The 18,038-nt window shown below is 35.6% G+C and overlaps 1 protein-coding gene across 2 annotated transcripts in view; it reads left to right on the plus strand.

Annotated features, from left to right (window-relative positions):
- SGCZ (sarcoglycan zeta) overlaps positions 1-18,038 on the plus strand; it is a 589,790-nt gene that overhangs the window by 473,438 nt on the left and 98,314 nt on the right. Inside the window, exon 3 of one of the 2 annotated variants that reach the window (XM_084877019.1) lies at positions 4,250-4,351. The exons of the other annotated variant lie outside the window; for it this stretch is intronic. Within the exon in view, the coding sequence (XP_084733145.1) occupies positions 4,250-4,351 (102 nt within the window). The remainder of the gene's footprint in view (positions 1-4,249; positions 4,352-18,038) is intronic. 2 annotated transcript variants of the gene reach the window in all.

An 18,038-nucleotide genomic window follows, 5' to 3' on the forward strand; every position in this document is an offset into this window, starting at 1 on the left:
GAGGGTCTTCCCCCTGGTGGTCAGTGCATGTTATAGTGGTTGGTTGTTCAGTCGTTCAGTCCCTTAAGCTTTTATATATATAGAAGTTTAAGAGAGGAGTGCTAATAGTAAAACTTTAGGCTTTATATTCATGTTGCAAAGATTGAAATATGGATGTTTCTCAGACACCTACTTATGAATGGCAGTCTTTAGGGTGCCTAGCATTATTAATTCATTATTAAATATTTTTCTTAAGTCAAATCTCTGGGGTTTTTTTTTTTTTTTAGTTGTCACATTTACCATCAAGAAATGTGATGTGTTTTAATAGCACTCTCAGTTTTCCTAGAGCATTGTTGATTAATAAGCCTGTCTTCTGCCAAGGTTTTATCATATTCTCTTTTAAAAAAAAAATACATTTTATTGATTTTTTTACAGAGAGTAAGGGAGAGGGATAGAAAGTTAGAAACATCGATGAGAGAGGAACATCTATCAGCTGCCTCCTGCACAACCCCCATTGGGGATGTGCCCACAACCAACGTACATGCCCTTGACCAGAATCGAACCTGGGACCCAGTCCACAGGCTGACACTCTATTCATTGAGCCAAACCAGTTTCGGCTTATCACGTTCTTAAGAGGTGAACTTGAATTTCAAGTTAAAGCTGCACATTACAGGGATTTCCCTGCACATTTAAAGTTGTGTTATGCAATTAATATTAGATTAGTAGGCTTGGTCACAGGAATAATTTTTTCCTTGCAGCAATTCCTGAGGGAAACCATTTGTTTTCAAGAGTATTGAACATAAACTTCATGTGTATTACAAATGTCCCTACTGGATTGAACATCTATGATCTATTCTCCATTTACTTAAAATAAACATTTGCTGGTCTCTTATATATAATATCATTACTATAAGGTTTATATCTTTGCTGATCCCTTATACATAGTCTAATCAGATTTATTGATTGCATCCACTTTTTCTCCATTTACTGTATGATTATGATCATATCTACCATGTCATTAAGTATACTATTGTTTATATTTTAATATGCTTCAGCACATTTTCATTCTGATTATTTTGTTACTAAGCATTTGCATATGTTCCAAGAAGTGAATGATATGTGGGTTGTTAGAAAAAGAAGAAAATATTTGTCAAGAAATTATATGTTAGCAAGAGAAAATTTAGAAAAATTTAGAAATTTAGAAAAATTTAGAAAAAAATTAGAAAAAATGCCCTAGCTGATTTGGCTCAATGGATAGAGAGTCTGTCTGTGGACTGAAGGGTTCCAGGTTCCAGTCTTGTCAAGGGCACAAGCCAGGGTTGTGGGCTAGATCCTCAGTAGAGAGTCTGCAAGAGGCAGCCAATCAATAATTCTCATCATTGATGCTTCTATCTTTCTCCCTCTTCTTTCCTCTCTGAAGTCAATAAAAATATGTTTCTTTAAAAAAGAACTAAGCCGAAGCCGGTTTGGCTCAGTGGTAGAGCGTCGGTATGCAGACTGAAAGGTCCCAGGTTCGATTCCGGTCAAGGGCATGTACATTGGTTGCGGGCACATCTCCAGTAGGGGGTGTGCAAGAGGCAGCTGGCCGATGTTTCTCTCTCATGGACATTTCTAGCTCTCTATCTCTCTCTCTTCCTCTCTGTTAAAAATCAATAAAATATATATATATAAATATATATATATATAATATATATATATATATATATATATATATATATATATAAAATATATATATGAACTAAGAAAAGGTTAATATTGAAACTGGAATTATGTTTGTGATAGAATTCTTTTACTTCCCTAAGATAGTTCCACATTAGATGTGTTCAGAGCAACTTCATGGGGAACACTTCAGAAAATTTCCTTCAGATAGGATTTGACCATATATATGGACAGTCACAGTGTGAGATTTAGTAAAGGAAATCCCTCTGAGGAAATGTAATACTTTAAGCCATGTGTCATTTCACATGTTCTAATATTATCGGCTTTCTGGATTATAGAGAGTTCTGTCTCCACTTCTCCTACCACTGCCCAAGTATTCTTTAGGCCTTTTCATATCTGGAAATTCTCTCACTGTCAACATAAAATATCAGAAGCTCCATTTTCTGGTGATAAATCTGACTTCCCCTCTCTCATCTTTTTAAACCCCTATTGATCTTGGTCATTAATTCATTATAAATTATCATTCTTTGACCTTATGCTATTTTACAACCCAACAGTGCTGTTTGGCTTCACTTGTTCCTACCCAATAAGAAAGATAATGGCCTGATATTTGATGGGCATAAGTTTTGCTACTTTAGAATGCCACATCCTTATGACTCTGCCATTCCTGCCTGGCACATCCTCAGTTCTGAGTCTCTAACTGACTTCTGCCTCTGTCTGTTCCTACATAGCTAAAATGTGAAACTATACTAATTGAGCCAGTAGATCGGTGGCCATGTAATTAATTTCTAAATCAGAGTCATGTTTCACTTTGAGAGTGGAAGTGCCTGTTATAAAACTGTTATAAACAGCTATTTCAGAGAAACCAGGGTGTGTCATCATCCCTAAGCAGGTAGACCATTTTCCCATAGGAATTAGCCTTGAATGGTCCTTAAAATTCTCTCCCTCTGTTGTTTTGTTTTGTTGTGTTGCCAGTTCCAGTGTCTGCCTTAAGTCAAGGCCTCAAGAAATGAATTTCTTCTTCCCTATCCCCAGTTTAATTCAACCAAAATCTATTACTTTCTGCTTTGCTGAGAAGATTTAAACCTCACCACATAAAAAAATTCTCTCTTAGTAGTCACTTTCCTTGTCTAACTTAAAAGTCTTTTCATTCTTACTCAAAATTGTATTTATACTACTTCGACGACTTCCTTTGTGGAGGGTGAAGGGGTAGAGACTGGGCCATCAGGATGTCTTAGCTTTCCTCTGATATCACTGGTCACACTCTCCCAGAATGTATGAAATAACTGTTTTCCAATTCACAAACCTAAGTCATTATCTAAAAGTTTTAGAGTAAAATTTGCTCATCCACCATGATTGACTCAAGCATGCCTTAAGTGATTGGCATTCCCTAACCCACTTTCTACAGATGCAATGGTTTATAAATATCTGAAATTGTCAATGTTACCTCAAATTTATAAAGTCCAAAGCCCACTATGTTCCCTTATTTAGTCATAGAGATGAAATCTTGGATAAATTGTAAATATTCCCTTTAGAGTATCTCCAGATAAAGTTAGTCACGAGGTCTTATAAGTTGTTCTTCCACCACACCCCTCACACATATGCCAAGTTGTGCATTATTAACTGATACTCTGTCAATTAGGCCCACATAGTATACCAGCATCGTCTTAAAGCTTAAACACTGATCATTTGAGTTCTTCACAAACTTCTGTTTCTTCTCTTGGAGACTGAAATAAGCACAGACTTCTTAGCTTTGTATTCAGGGCTTTCCTTTCTCTGGCCTCAAAGCATACTCCTGGTTGTATTCTCTCACTATATTTTATATACTATCCAGATTGGATGGCATTGTTATGTCCTGGGTGTCCCCACATGTTCATTTTGCTCCTCTCTCCAAGGACATCTCAGGTAGAAATTCCATATTCTTAAGGCCTTTATCATAGTCAACCTCTTCCATGAGATATGGCATACTCACTTGTCAGGTTTGAAATCTTTTTAAATTCCCAGTAGCGTTGTTCTGGTCTTATTTATTTTACTCTACCCCACAAACATTATTTATGTACTTGTTTGACCTTCCTCTTATAGTATTATTTTCTAAAGGATAGGACATATGCTTTATTTATTATTTGAATACTAAAACACTATGCTTACTTATACTATCAATTATTAATTACTTATTGGAATTATTTGAGTGTGACTATTTGAATATTATAAAAATATGTGTATAACTGTAATGTGAAAATATGATTAGATTTCTGCAAATAAAGTTTTTCCCAATAATCAGGTAGCAAGTATCTTTATACCTAACAAATCGTTGAACTGATTGATGCATGAAGAAAGTACAGGATTCATTCATAGATACATTCTAGTCTCTGATTGAGCTGAGAGAAGATACCTGGTCCTTTATATTCCTCTCATCCTGCTTATGTCAAACAGAGCCCTCTATATGCATGCGAAATGCTGCAGTCATTCATTAAATAGATTCAATCTCTCATTTTCCTTAAATCATCACTGACTTGAGCTTACTGTTTTCTCAATTTAGGCCTAATAAAATTATGGCCAGTTATTCATTCTCTCATGAACCTAAAAGTGAACTATATTTCATTGCTTGTAGGATGGTATGGGAAATCTGAGAGTCACCAAGAAGGGAATCCGACTTGAAGGTATATCTGAGTTTCTACTTCCATTGTATGTGAAAGAAATTCATTCCCGAAAGGTATGTGATACTGGCTTTGGCTTACTGTGAAAGATAATGTAGAGGTTATGTTTTAGCTTGAAATAAGAAGCTAGAATCCCCTTATCTCTTCAGTGTGTAATTAAGTTTCTTTAAGCTAAAGACTTATTTAAATAAATCAAACAATTAAAAAGCTGAAAAACTAGTGAAGGGTAGTTTCAAAGTAACACATGAGAGAACCATTTAGAATTAAACTGTAGTATTGTGTCTGTTAGTCTATAAAATATGCCCCTCTATTTTCAATGGAAGTTAAACATACATATTGTACTTGTAGGAATTCCAAAGGGGGCATTTGGTAAATCTTGAGCAATTTTTGCTGGAAGCATTGACTTGAATAAGTGATTTTATTTTAATATATTATATATTTGTTAATGCAGCTGCATTTTCTAAGATATGACAAAGAATCTTAGTATAGAAATTAAATTTATTTTGGAATTTATTTAAAGCAAGTAAGGATACTATCTTTCACCTGTGTGTGTGCTCTGTGTGTTTTATCACCTAGCAGTATGTTAAAACTCAAAGGGTTATAAATGAGACATTGTTCATATTGGTGTGCATGTTACTTCTCCGAAGGCAGTAAGTATTCTTGGTTACCTCAAAATCTAACTAGAATCTTTCAATCTATTAGGCATTCCCTGGGATATGTATGTAGGTATGGAAATACATTTATTAAGACTGAAAAAAAAGCATGTGACATAAAATTTGGAAAAATTGTTACTTATTTCATAAATATGAAAGTATTTTTAAAACTAGAATTATGTTTAAATATTACTGATATAATATCTTAGGAAATTGGGTGCATAGTAAGACATAATTTGATAATTTGTTTCAAAGCCATTTTTTCACTTAAATGTCAGTGACAATAGAAGAGAGCATTCTTTTATATAAAATCTTTAATGAGGATAATTGTTGTTTTTTATTTTATTAATATTTTTTGTTAATTTCGGAGAGGAAGGGAGAGGGAGAGAGAGCTATAAACATCAATGATGAGAGAGAATCATTGATTAGCTGCCTCTTTCACACCCCTCTCTGGGATCGAGACCACAATCCGGGTATGAGCCCTAACCGGGCTTTGAACTATTATATGACTACCTAACCTTACTAGTACGTGATTAACTATAAAAGTAATTAAATTTAAAATTAAAAACTGATTGATGTTTTGTTTTATTTTCGTAAAAACTGAACAACATCATGCTTATACAGATTAGTGTTTTTCTTCCAACTGGAAGTTAGTGTTGTATTTGGATTAAACAATTTAATCTTTGAACAAATGAAAACTTGTACATGGAAATCAAGAAATTACTTAACGTGGGAAGAAGGTGAGAGTCATCATAGGCAGGAACTTCTTTGAAAATTCATCCATTTTAGACCAAATTATATTGGCTGCTGAGAAAGCAATATAGAGAAAGACAGAATTTACCCTCTCAGCTGGAACAGTTTTCAGAGCTATGGATTCTCTAGGACAGTTAGATGAATGTTTACGCCATCTATTGACCTAATAAGAAATAGTCCACTGATTCTAATATTAAAGTGTGAGCTGGTGGCAGTCAGGCCTCCTGAACTTTGTCCCTGGAAAGTTTGCAACCTCAGCTCACCAGCATTTCCAAAGTCCACTGTGGTGACCAACATCTAGATGCTGCCTGTCCCGTCTCCAGTCCTGCTGCTTGTCCTTCCTGTGTGTCCTCTAGTCCTCACCTGCCTCTAGGGAACTGCCAGGTAAAAGGGGCTGCACAGGCTGGAGCCAAGGTCCGTCTGCAGTCAGGGCATGAGTGTGGTTTGGGAACAGAAGAAGGAGACCCATTTGCTTCCTGAAAATTTCTCTACACATACACTACCATTTTTTAAAAAAATAAAGAAAAAGCCGAATGGTGTGGCTCAGTGGTTAAGAAACAATCCATGAACCCGAAGGTCCAGGTTTGATTCCTGATCAGGGCACATGCCTGTGTTGTGGGCTCCATCCCTAGCAGAGGGCATGCTGGAGGCAGCCGATCAATGATTCCCTCTCAGCATGTATGTTTCTATTTGTCAGAAAATACTGTTCCCCACACACTTCTAGTCTCTCAATCTACAAACCAGGGGCTGTTCCTACTGTCTCCATGTTAACTGGCCTCCTTTTTCCACCTCTAAATGTCTATAAATATTTGGAGTTCTATAATTATCTATCACAGCTTACTCTCTTCTTTATGCTTTGGGGGGGAAAAATCAACCTTTTCTATGGTCCGTTATATCAGTGCACAGAAAATCATATCTGCTTGAAATATCTTAGAATTCAATGAACCTTTCAAAATTAACACATTGTTTTCAGAGAGTTAGAACTCGTTGAACATTTGGGAAATTAAATATATAGTTTTCTTCAATAAGAAAGAATAGTGAAGGATATGTAATTTGGGGCCACCTCAAATAAATGATTACATTCTGAATCAATCTTCAATGCACATGTTCTAACATTAGGTCAAAGGTTTTGCAATAGCAGGAAATCAGGACATGCAATCACCAGGCTGTTTGTTTTTTCACGTAACTGAAGCATGTTACCCAAGATTTCACGAGTCCACAGTACTAAATGCATTTCATTGATTCTTCCCAGAAATTTGGCATCATGCAGGTCTCAGGGACTTCTTCAAGCATTACCCAACTTCATCTGAAATGAGCTAAACACTTTCTTGTTTACTTTTTCAGTGAAGTTGTTTCCTCACCACTGCCCAGGGATCCCAGCACCTTGCATACGAGATTGATACTTGTGCTGGGGAGCCATGCCAGATCATTCCAGTTTTCAATAACACCCAGCAAAGCAAACATGTTTGTTTTCTTTATGGTTCCTGTGTGAGCGGGGCTGTGGATGAGGCTCTGCTCCCCGCTCCATGCCCACTCATTTCACCTGGCATCAGCACTCGGGTGCTAACTCAGTTCTTGGTGACAACCAGTTTCTTACCTTGGGTAATCAACGATTTTTTTAAAGAGATCAGACACAGAGCCCTGGGGTCAGGCAAGCCCAGCAAAACTCATTCCTGGTTACGTAGCATGCTAATCTCCGGACCCTGTCTTTTTCTAGGTACCTTTTCTCCCCTATAAATCTCTTTGCTGGTTTCTTTCTCCCACGCAAACATATTCATGCAAAGAGACGTGAGCAGGCTTCTATAGTCATGTCCTCATTGTCATTATCATATTGCATTTAGATGTATAATACAAGTGAAAGTGATTATTTTACTATGATGTCTTCATTCAGTTAAAAGAAAAAAAAAGAAAGAAAAAAAACTACAAATCATCCCAAAACCTTTTCACTCAGAAAAAAGAAAAAGAAAAAAAAAACTGCTGTTAATATACATTGAATATCTTCATGGTTTCACGGTTATAAGTTTACACATCTTCACAAAAAGATAAGTCTGTAGAGAGAGACATGGGCATGCTTCTTACAATTAACAGTCATTTAGTAGAAGAAATATAATCTGAAATAAATTAAGAAGAATTACTGAACTTTAATTTTTCTCCACAACAAGAATTTTTTAAAGCTTGTCTTTATGTCCAGAATAAAAGTTTATGAGTACCATTTAGAAGCTGGCTGCCTCAGCCCCACGTGTCAATGTTCATTAACTCCCCGCAGTGCAATTTGAGGTGATTAGCTCCTCTCCAATTTGTCCTCACCCTTTTTCATTTTCAGTTTTCTGGACAATTATATTATTTTAACTTTGCCAGAGTTCATAGTAATTGCATTCTGTTCTGCAACATTAATTGCCTTGGCACTTTGATCTTAATTCTATATATAGGCGGCTGCAGTATTCACAACCTGTATTCCATTTTGGCTTCTCTATAACTGAGTTCAATATTTAAGTCATCCTCCTTACGTGTATTTCACTGCTAATTAGTTTTGTTTGTGTGTTTGCTTGTTTGCTTGTTAACCCTTGAAATATTTCATGCTGAATATGTCTGTTTTCTTTTTTTCTTTCTTTCTGGGAATATTAGTAAGGGCTCCTCACTTCTTTTACTGTTAACTCACTTCCTATGACATTCTAGCACTGAACATTGGCATAAAATCTCTGACGGCAGCCTTATACTTTGCTCTTATTCTGTCTGATCTAATACATTTTTTGCACTTTCACTTTTTCACCTCAGGGATATTTTTTTCTATTATGTCATTCAATATCTTTCAGATTCTTTTGTTGAGTCTTCACTTCTGAGAAAGCAGTAATTTGTATGTTGGATCATCTTTTTCCTTCACAGCTATCATAATGTATTCAATTATTTTAAACTCTGTTATTCTCCTCTGACTACAGTAGCTGCCATTATCTAGAGTCCTTACTTCCATAGCATTCACTTATTTAAAATTTTGAAAATATGAATTCTGCCCTTGCTTTCCCTCATTCATCTCTTTTATATACAATGATGCTGTTTTGATCCTCAGCATTTCCGTTAGGTCCACAGTCTCCTTTCAAGTCTTCTTATATTTGGTGATTTTAAGCTATGGTTTCTATTTGATTTACTTATTTTAATTCTAAAACTTAAAACACTTGCCTTACCTACCTTGAATTATCCATGATGAGTCACAATTTGAGGTAGAGGAATCAAGGGCTAGCCACTTCGTTTATTTTAAAAAGATAGTTGGTGAGAAGGGGAAGACGGACTGTGACTACCTTTTTCCCATCTGAGGTGCTATTGTACAAAGTGATTTCTGACAACCAGACATGGGCCATTTTAAGTCTATGGGTCTTGGTGGCCCTTTCTGCCTCTGTAGAATATTTCCAGTGGTATAGACAGTCCTTCATTCTCCGTAGATTTTCCTAGCAGTGTCTACCATCATCTTTCCTTTATCTTGGTTAGTTTCTTTGCATTAGATTTATCAGATGATAACAATCTTTTTTGTTTTTCTTTCCAATGTTTGGGTGGAAGTAGTATATGGATACATGTTACATGCTGGTATGAGATAACCTTTTTTCTTGGCTTTCACTGTTTCAGATTTATAGCATAAACTTGTATCAAGAAATTGTGGGTTGTTCTAAAAAATTCGATTTTTAAATAAAAATCATTGTAGTTTACTTTGTTAAGTAATAAGAGAGACAAGTTTTTGAAAACTTTTCTATTTTGAAGTATAGTATCAGATAGGGCCACTTCCTTCATCCTTCCCTCCCTCCTCCTCTCTTTCGGTTCTTTTCTTCCTTTCCTTCTTCTCTTCTTCATTTACTTTTCTTTTTTATGGCCAATAGTACATAATACCATAATTTGAATAGTCCATTTTTTACCTCAATTGTTTGACATACACATTTTGTAGTATACTACATTCTTAAATGTACATAAATTTATTTCTGTGTCTCTGTTCTATTGATACACTTGGGCAAAAAAACAAACTTTAAGGAATGGTTTTAATACCCTTTAGAGCAAATTATTTTATTGTTCTTTTTAAAGAGCTTTTGCCTATTGTGTGTTTTATTTTATAAATAAACAATGATCAGGTGTCAAGTTTCATAAAAATTCCTGTTAGTAGTTAATTGTGGTTATATTTAATTTGTGATGTGAAGAATTAGTGTGTGTGTGTGTATATATATATATATATATATATATATATATATATATATATATATACACCAGACCTCATATATATATATATATAAGGTCTGGTGCACAAAATTTGTGCATGGTGTGTGTGGAGGGTGTCCCTCAGCCCAGCCTACTCCCTATCCAATCTGGGACCCCTTGAGAGCTGTCTTACTACCCATTTAAACAGGCAGTTAACAACCCTCTCACAATCCAGAGCTGCTAGCTCCCAACCACTCGCCTACCTGATTGCCCCTAAATACCTCTGCCTGCCAGCCTGATCACCCTCTAACCACTTTCCTACCAGCCTGATTGTTGCCTAACTACTCCCCTGCTGGCCCAATTGCCCCTAACTTCCCTCCCCTGCAGGCCTGGTCCCCCCAACTACCCTCCCAGGCAGGCCTGGTCCCTCCCAACTGCCCTCTCCCTCAGGCCTGATCTCCCTCAACTGCCCTCTTCTACTGGCCTGATCACTTACAACTGCTCTGCTCTGCCAGCCTGGTCCCCCAAAACTGCCCTTCTATGATAGCCTGATCCCTTATAATTGCCTTACTCTGCCGGCCTGGTCCCCCACAACTGCCCTCTCCTGAAGGCCTGCCCCCCAACTCCCTCCCCTGCAGACCTGGTTCCACCCAACTGCCCTTCTTTGCTTGCCCAGTCACCCCTAACTGCCCTCCCTTGCTGGCCTGATCACCTATAACTGCCCTCCCCTACAGGCCATCTTGTGGTGGCCATCTTGTGTCCTCATGGGGGCAGCCATTTTTGGCCACATGGGGGCTGCCATCTTGTGTGTTGGAGTGATGGTCAATTTGCATATTACTCTTTTATTATATAGGATAAATATATTTATTTATTTATTTATTCCAGGAACATGGCTCTTCTCTTGATATTTTTGAGAACTTATTTTGTGTTGTTCAGAAACATTTTTTAACATTATTACTCATATAATCATCATATATTTCTTGTTAGGCAATTTGTGATTCTTATTGTTTATGAGAATGGGTTTTCCATTCATTTTTCTCATTAGTATTTGTGTTTATGTAGAAAAGCTGTTCTTTTTTGGTGTTGCAAATGTAATCTGTCAATTTTCTTGAAGTTTTATTGTTTTGGTATATCTCGAATTATTTTTGTGGCTATTCAAAGAAATAATGATATTTAATATTAGCTAACATTTATTGTACCCTAGATCTCTGGAGTCCAATTCATAGTTTTTAAATCCTGGCTCTATCACTTAACAGTTACTAATTACTCTGTTTAATCTCTCTGTGCCTTACTTTACCATCTGTAAAATCAAGTACATAGTTTCCTCTAATATTTTTAAGGTCTAGAATATTATGCCCTACAATTACCTGATATAATAATATAATCCAATCTTAAGAATGATATGCTTAAGAATCACAAACCATTACATGTTGCATACCTGATAATTCATTTTGAATAGCTCTTTCTACCAATTATTAAGTAATTTCTGCATGTTAACTGCTATGTTAAGGACCTAATATGCATGCATGCTCTTCTAATTCTCATAGCAATCCACATGAAGTAGACATCATCGCATTCATTTTACATATGAGAAAAGCTCACAGTTCAAAAAAGGTATATAACTTACCTGTAAATATCAGCATATAGGGCAAGGATGAGAACCAGGTCTGTCAGACTCATACCCATGCCCCGAGCTTCTGTGAAATCTCCACATCAGTGAATGGAATATGCCAAGTCTTAACAGAGAGCTTAAGGGGATTTCTATTATGATTCTTATTCTATGAAACATTTTTACTTTATATAAAACATTTTTTGAAAGCCATGCTATAGAATTTGTTTTTAAATAAGAACTCAAGCCCTTTAAGAATTTTTCTTGTAGGAGATAAAAATACAAAAATGAGCCCTCATTATTTTGAATATCTTTCTCCAGTGAATGGAATTTTAATGATGCTTCAGTGTCACTATTTATAACGGAGCTGAAAGAAATTGTCCTCCCAAAAGTGGATTTCTTCACTGTCCCACACTTGCATATCCACATGAATTTGTGACTTAATATTGCTATACAGGTTCATCTTTATTCAAATCTCTGGGAGCAGACCACAGTGAATATAGCAGTGACACATACATTAGCTCAGTGTGTTTTCAACATTTTTAGTATGAACCACACTAAAACAAATTATAAATTGTACATGTGATGCACTCTGATTTATCTAGCCTAATATATTATAGTAAGATGGTACTATTTTATTTCATATATGTTAAAAATATGATATATATCCTATCTAATAAGATTAATATGCAAATTGACCGTACCTCTGTTGCACACGTAAGCCTTGCCCACCAGCCAATCAGGAGCGAGTATGCAAATTAACCCAACAAAGATGGCCTGGACTCCTCTGAATGCTACAAAGTTTCAATTATAGAAGATAAATAAATCCCAGATACTAGGGCCTCTGCTTGGGTCGCTGGGGCATAGCTGGCCTGAAAACCACCATAGGCCCCTTGCCCAGGCCACCCTTCACCCCAAGATAAACCCCACCCTTATCCAGGACACGCTTTAGGGCAAACCAGCTGGCCCCCATCTGTGCACCAGGCCTCTATCCTATCTAATAAAAGAGTAATATACAAATTGACCATCACTCCAACACGCAAGGTGGCTGCCTCCATGTGGTCAAAGATGGCTGCCACAAGGGGAGGGCAGTTGGGAGGGATCAGGCCAAAAGAGGAGGGTGGTTGGGAGGGACTAGGACTGCAAGAGAGGGCAGTTAGACATCAATCATGCTGGCATGAGAGTGGTTAGGGGGTGATCAGGCTGGAAGGCAGAAGTTGTTAGGGGCAATCAGAAGGCAGTCAGGCAAGCAGTTGGGAGCCAGCAGTCCTGGATTGTAAGAGGGATGTCTGTAAGAGGGATCCCAGTAGGATCGGGCCTAAATGGGCAGTCAAACATCTCTCACAGGGTCCCAGATTGGAGAGGGTACAGGCTAGGCTGAGGGACACACCACCTGTGCACGAATTTTGTGCACCAGGCCTCTAGTTTTATATATTTATAGTGTATATAAATTAAGTGTATACATTGTTGCAACCCATTACATTGATTTAAAGGCCCCAGTATATGTTTAATTTGAAAAACAATAGCTATTAATTACTCAGATAGCATGTTCAATAAATTTATGGCCAAATATTTTCTCTTCTCTCAGGTTTCATAGAAATAATGGATTTTTCAGTGGAACACTTTATTTGAATTTCAAAGGACAAAGAGTGAAACGTTTAAATTTCATGAGAACAGCAATCATGTATTTTGACTATTTCTTATAACTGCCTGATAAGTGAAATTCCCAGTAAAAAAATGTAAACTCTTTATCCAATATAATTGCATACATATCAGTGTATGTTTGCTTTACTGAGAGAATGAATGGTTGATATATTCAAAAATGTAAATTAGAACTACATAAAGAGATGTTTCTCTATTACATTAGACAAACAGAATAAGTGACCTATTACACCGGATATTTTATATTTGTTTCACCAGTTTTTCCCCAATATTAGATCCTAGAATTGGCTTATACTGCATAATGAAAAAGTAGTCATATTAATTTCATACTTATAAAAAGACATAGTAGGTCTCACCTGAATGCCCTAAAAAGAATTGAAGAGAACAGAAGGTCTATCTTTGAATTATCAGGTCTTTATGATTTATTATGATCTTGCTGATATAAACATAACTGGTTCATCATCTATGTTCCCAAGTTCGTACCAAAAGTAACACAAACTGGACACACTAGAGTGGTCCTTGAGCCACAAAACGTCTGCCTTATGTTTGTGTGTGTGTGTGTGTTTAATCTCTGTAATGTTGCTTGATAAAGTAGTTTTTGTTAGTTAATGCATTTTTTAAAATTTATGTTTACTTATGTTTGTTGTCCTTAGAAGTTAGGCCTGGGAACTGAGCATGGCAACAATATTAGTGACTGTATTTTGACTTTAGATTGGGTCTTCCACATGAAATAAGAAACTCAGGATGCCTCCATATGAAAGAATTTCAGCTGGGCTTTGAGGAATGATTGGGATTTGAATTTAAAATTAGATCATAGTTATGAGCAAGAAAATAGGTTATAAAACCATTGTTTGTTTAGAAAATAGAGTAGAGCAGTTTGGTTTGGTTTGAGATATTCTATAAAGCAAGTGTCTAAAACCCAAGGATGTTCCAAGATTTTTCAGGTTTTATTGAGGCATTTTCCCCATGCAAAGTAAGACTCATTGTACTGATGATTTAGGTTATATGGCAGGCATGTTTTATCATTTGGCTAAGCTCAATTTGAGCTCCAAAAAATTGTAGTGTTGCACATAATACATTTGAAATACATTTACAATATTTAGCATCAGATATTTTATCTCTTACAAACATTAAACTTTTTAAACCAAAATATTGCATACATCAGCTTAAAATATTTGAGAAGGCATAGTCTAAAAAACTATTTTAGGGGATGAGTGAGCACAAATATACTTAAAGAACAGAGATATAGAGGAACAGGGAAACATTGATTTAAAAAGCAGCTTAGGGCTTCACACATGCAAGAATATTAAGGAACTTAGAATTTGTTCTCAAGGTAATGAAACTCTAAAGAACCTATAATATTAAAATTCCTAGTCTATTATATTTCAAGTTAATAAAAATTCATTTTTAAAAATATAATAAACAGAAATTTCATTATCTAAAAAAGCTGTATATTCTTTCCTATTATTTTTGGTAACTAAATTTTAGTGTCCTAGATAATCATTCTTTTTAATATTTCTAAGACATAATGTGATAGAAATTTTGTAAAATGCACTATACTCAGCCACAGCTAAAGTAGAAAAGGCTAACGATGGGATAAATGGTGATGGAAAGAGACTCAACTTGAGGTAGTGAACACACAATACAATATACAGATGATGTATTATAGAATTGTACACCTGAAACCTATATAATTTTATTAACCAATATCACCCCAGTACATTCACAAAGTAAAAAAAATGTGATATAATAAATAAACAAATAAAGACAAATTTTAAATATCCAGTATCTTAAAACTAAAAAATGCATTACTCTTAATTATTACAAATTATTTTATTTGTTGGATTGGTGGTTTATTAATAACTTTTTGATATGAGAGTTGCTCTTCAAATAAAATCTTAGTAAAAAACAAAGTCAATGTAAAGCAAATGGACATGAAGATGTATCCCATCCATGACAGAAATCTGTTGGACATTTGGTATACTTGCATTATAGGTGGAAAACACTGACTTTGACCAATACCTCTAGTGTTGTCCTGAACTTTTTTTATTGTACAAAATTAAATTAATCACTAACACTATAACTACTTTGTATTAATATTTTATCATAACCTTCCTCTTCATTGTAAAGGCCCACAATTTATTGTAGTCGTGATTTTGCCTTTTCATACATTTCTATCACACTTGTGTGATTTTCCTTTACATTAATAAAATAACTGAGAGTTTTAGGGTTGTCCATCTTAAAAATAAAATAGCTAGTTATTTAAGAAGGAAAAAATAGTTTATTTATAAACAGCACAGGAATTGCAATTTGGGACATGAGCAAACTCCAGCAAACCATAGACATGTCCAGAGAACAAAGAAAACTTCCTTTATAAAGGAAAAGGGGAAGTTGGGAGGGAGGACTTCTAATGAAAAGCCATTTCTTTCCAATGAAAAGCCATTGGAAGAAAGTAAACAGTTCAGGGTAGTGACAATCTCTCATTGCCTGATTTGTAGCAATTTCTCATTGCCTGGGCTATTGCTGAGGAGAAAAATGGTCCTCCTGCTGGAGTGGTCCACTAGGCTTTTGGCTGTTGGGAGGGTAAGGTATACTTCTTCCTGCTGGAGTCCACAGTGTCAATGGGTAGAAGTGATGAGAGCTCCACTTTCAGAGCTTCTCCACTTTGATTTTTAAAAAAATATATTTTATTGATTTTTTTTACAGAAAGGAAGAGAGAAGGAGAGGAATAGAGAGTTAGAAATATCAATGAGAGAGAAACATTGATTCAGCTGCCTCCTGCACACTCCCTACTGGGGATGTGCCCGCAACCAAGGTACATGCCCTTGACCTGAGTCGAACCTTGGACTGACCCTTCCGTCTGCAGGACGATGTTCTATCCACTGAGCCAAACCTGTCAGGGCTCCACTTTGATTTTAATAAAGTTTCCTTTATTCATTTTCACAAGGTATAATTTATTTCTCTTAACTTTACATCCTCATAGCTATTGAAATCTCTTTTGAAGTAATAATCAGCCTCCTATAAATAAGAACTTACTTTAAATGAGCACATCTGTGACAAAATAAATAATCTTTATCACAAATGTACTAAAACATATCAAGATCTTGACATTTCCAATAATTAAGAAAGAAATGTGATGTAATTTTGGTTTGTATTAATTTTATTATTGCTAATTAAAATATTTTTAATATAATGAACCCATAGGTTGCCTTTTATAACCCTGCTTTTTAGAAAATTAAGATGTTTATATTCTACAACTTTACTGATTTTGTTGATAATTTCCAAAAGTTATTTTTGTTGTTGTTGAGTCTTTAAGAGTTTTTACATATAGTTTAACCCTTATTCCATGTCTTATGCTTAACTCTATTTATCCATAAAATATATATGGATTTCCAAGGGACTTAGGGCATCTGGTCACAAGTTTCTGTCACAGTGAGATTCTTTTTCCCCTGCATTATATGAAAAGTTGTCTTCTTTCTCATGATATCTACCCAATTTTGGAAATCTATCATTTATTGGACTTCCCACTTTTATCCCCTTAAAGGCACACATATACTTGCATGTTTTTTTTTTAATTTATTTTGTAAATACCCCACTGAAGTTTTAAAGACATGAAATGTTATCACAACACGGACTCATTCTTACACTCTTGTCTCTTCCCTTTTTCTCTTTCCCTTTTTTTCAATATCAGCAACCAAAAAGTTCTTTTTCCTTGCCAAGTTGATGTTATAGTTGAAATTATAAAATATACATTTGTGTTTTTTTCTATAAAAAGAGGAAAATGTAATGTAAAAATGCCCAACAATTTGTTAACAGAATTTACCTCAGATAATGGAAGTAAACATGAGGACAGAAGATAGTTTTAATTTAGACACTTTTGTGTCTTTATTACATCAAGTAATGTCAGAGGACAAAAATTTTCACTCAGTTCAGAGCCCTAGTTTTAATGCTCTGTCCCTCAGGGCCAAGATAACCTTATAATTCCCTTTGTCCTCCTTTTTATGTACCAAAGAGGAAAATTTGTTTTTGCCAAAGAAAGTTTAGATTGACCTATATAATGTGAGTAATAAGAAAAAGAATAGACTGAGGGAGAGAAAATCTGGGGGAAACCAAAGATATTTGTCAGATTCTATAAAAGTGGACAGTAGCAGAAAAAAATTATATTTAGATATTTTCATTGCTTTTAAGATATGCAAATACATCTTCTGAACTGTTAAAACTTACTTTGTGTTGCTGAAGTGTCCTTGCTTAAAGGACACTGCAAACACATGTGCCCTTCCAAGAGTGCTTATTCCACTGATTGTATCAAAAAGATAAACTTTATCTCAAACTGCTGTTACAATAGAAGCCTAATGAGGCCGTCTGGTTCCTTTAGCCAGGCAGTCCCTTAGACCTCTCTTTCACAGCAAATGTTTTGTCAGAGTAATCATTCATCCATTGTTCAGGGTATGCTGATCAGCCCCCGCAGTACTCCCCCATGTTCTCTCCATAGCAATGTAGCCCTACAAGCTGCACGGCCACAGTCATGTACACCCCACATACAATGGACTGTGTCTGGGAACACAAACTAACTTAGCCTGATATTGGAATGGACTGTGCAAATATGGAGAGGAAACTCTGGGCTGTGGCTTTAAAGCTAGCTCTGCTGAAGACATTGCTGGACTTTTTTTGGAGGGATGGCTGAACAGTAAAGTCATTTTCCAAAGGGGCCCACAATAATGGAATAATGTTTGGCCACCTTGCAGCCTACCACAAAAGCTTTCATCATTTCTTATCTTAATAATTTTATAGCACTTTTTTATTTTATAGTTTACCAATAGCACTTTGTATGAAAGACTGGATTGTGTACTTAAAGCTTTTGTTTAAAAAAAAAAAAAAAAAAGTAAACACTTG

This window comes from Pipistrellus hanaki, assembly GCF_964339955.1.
Source record: "Pipistrellus hanaki genome assembly, chromosome: 3".
Lineage (NCBI taxonomy): Eukaryota > Metazoa > Chordata > Mammalia > Chiroptera > Vespertilionidae > Pipistrellus > Pipistrellus hanaki.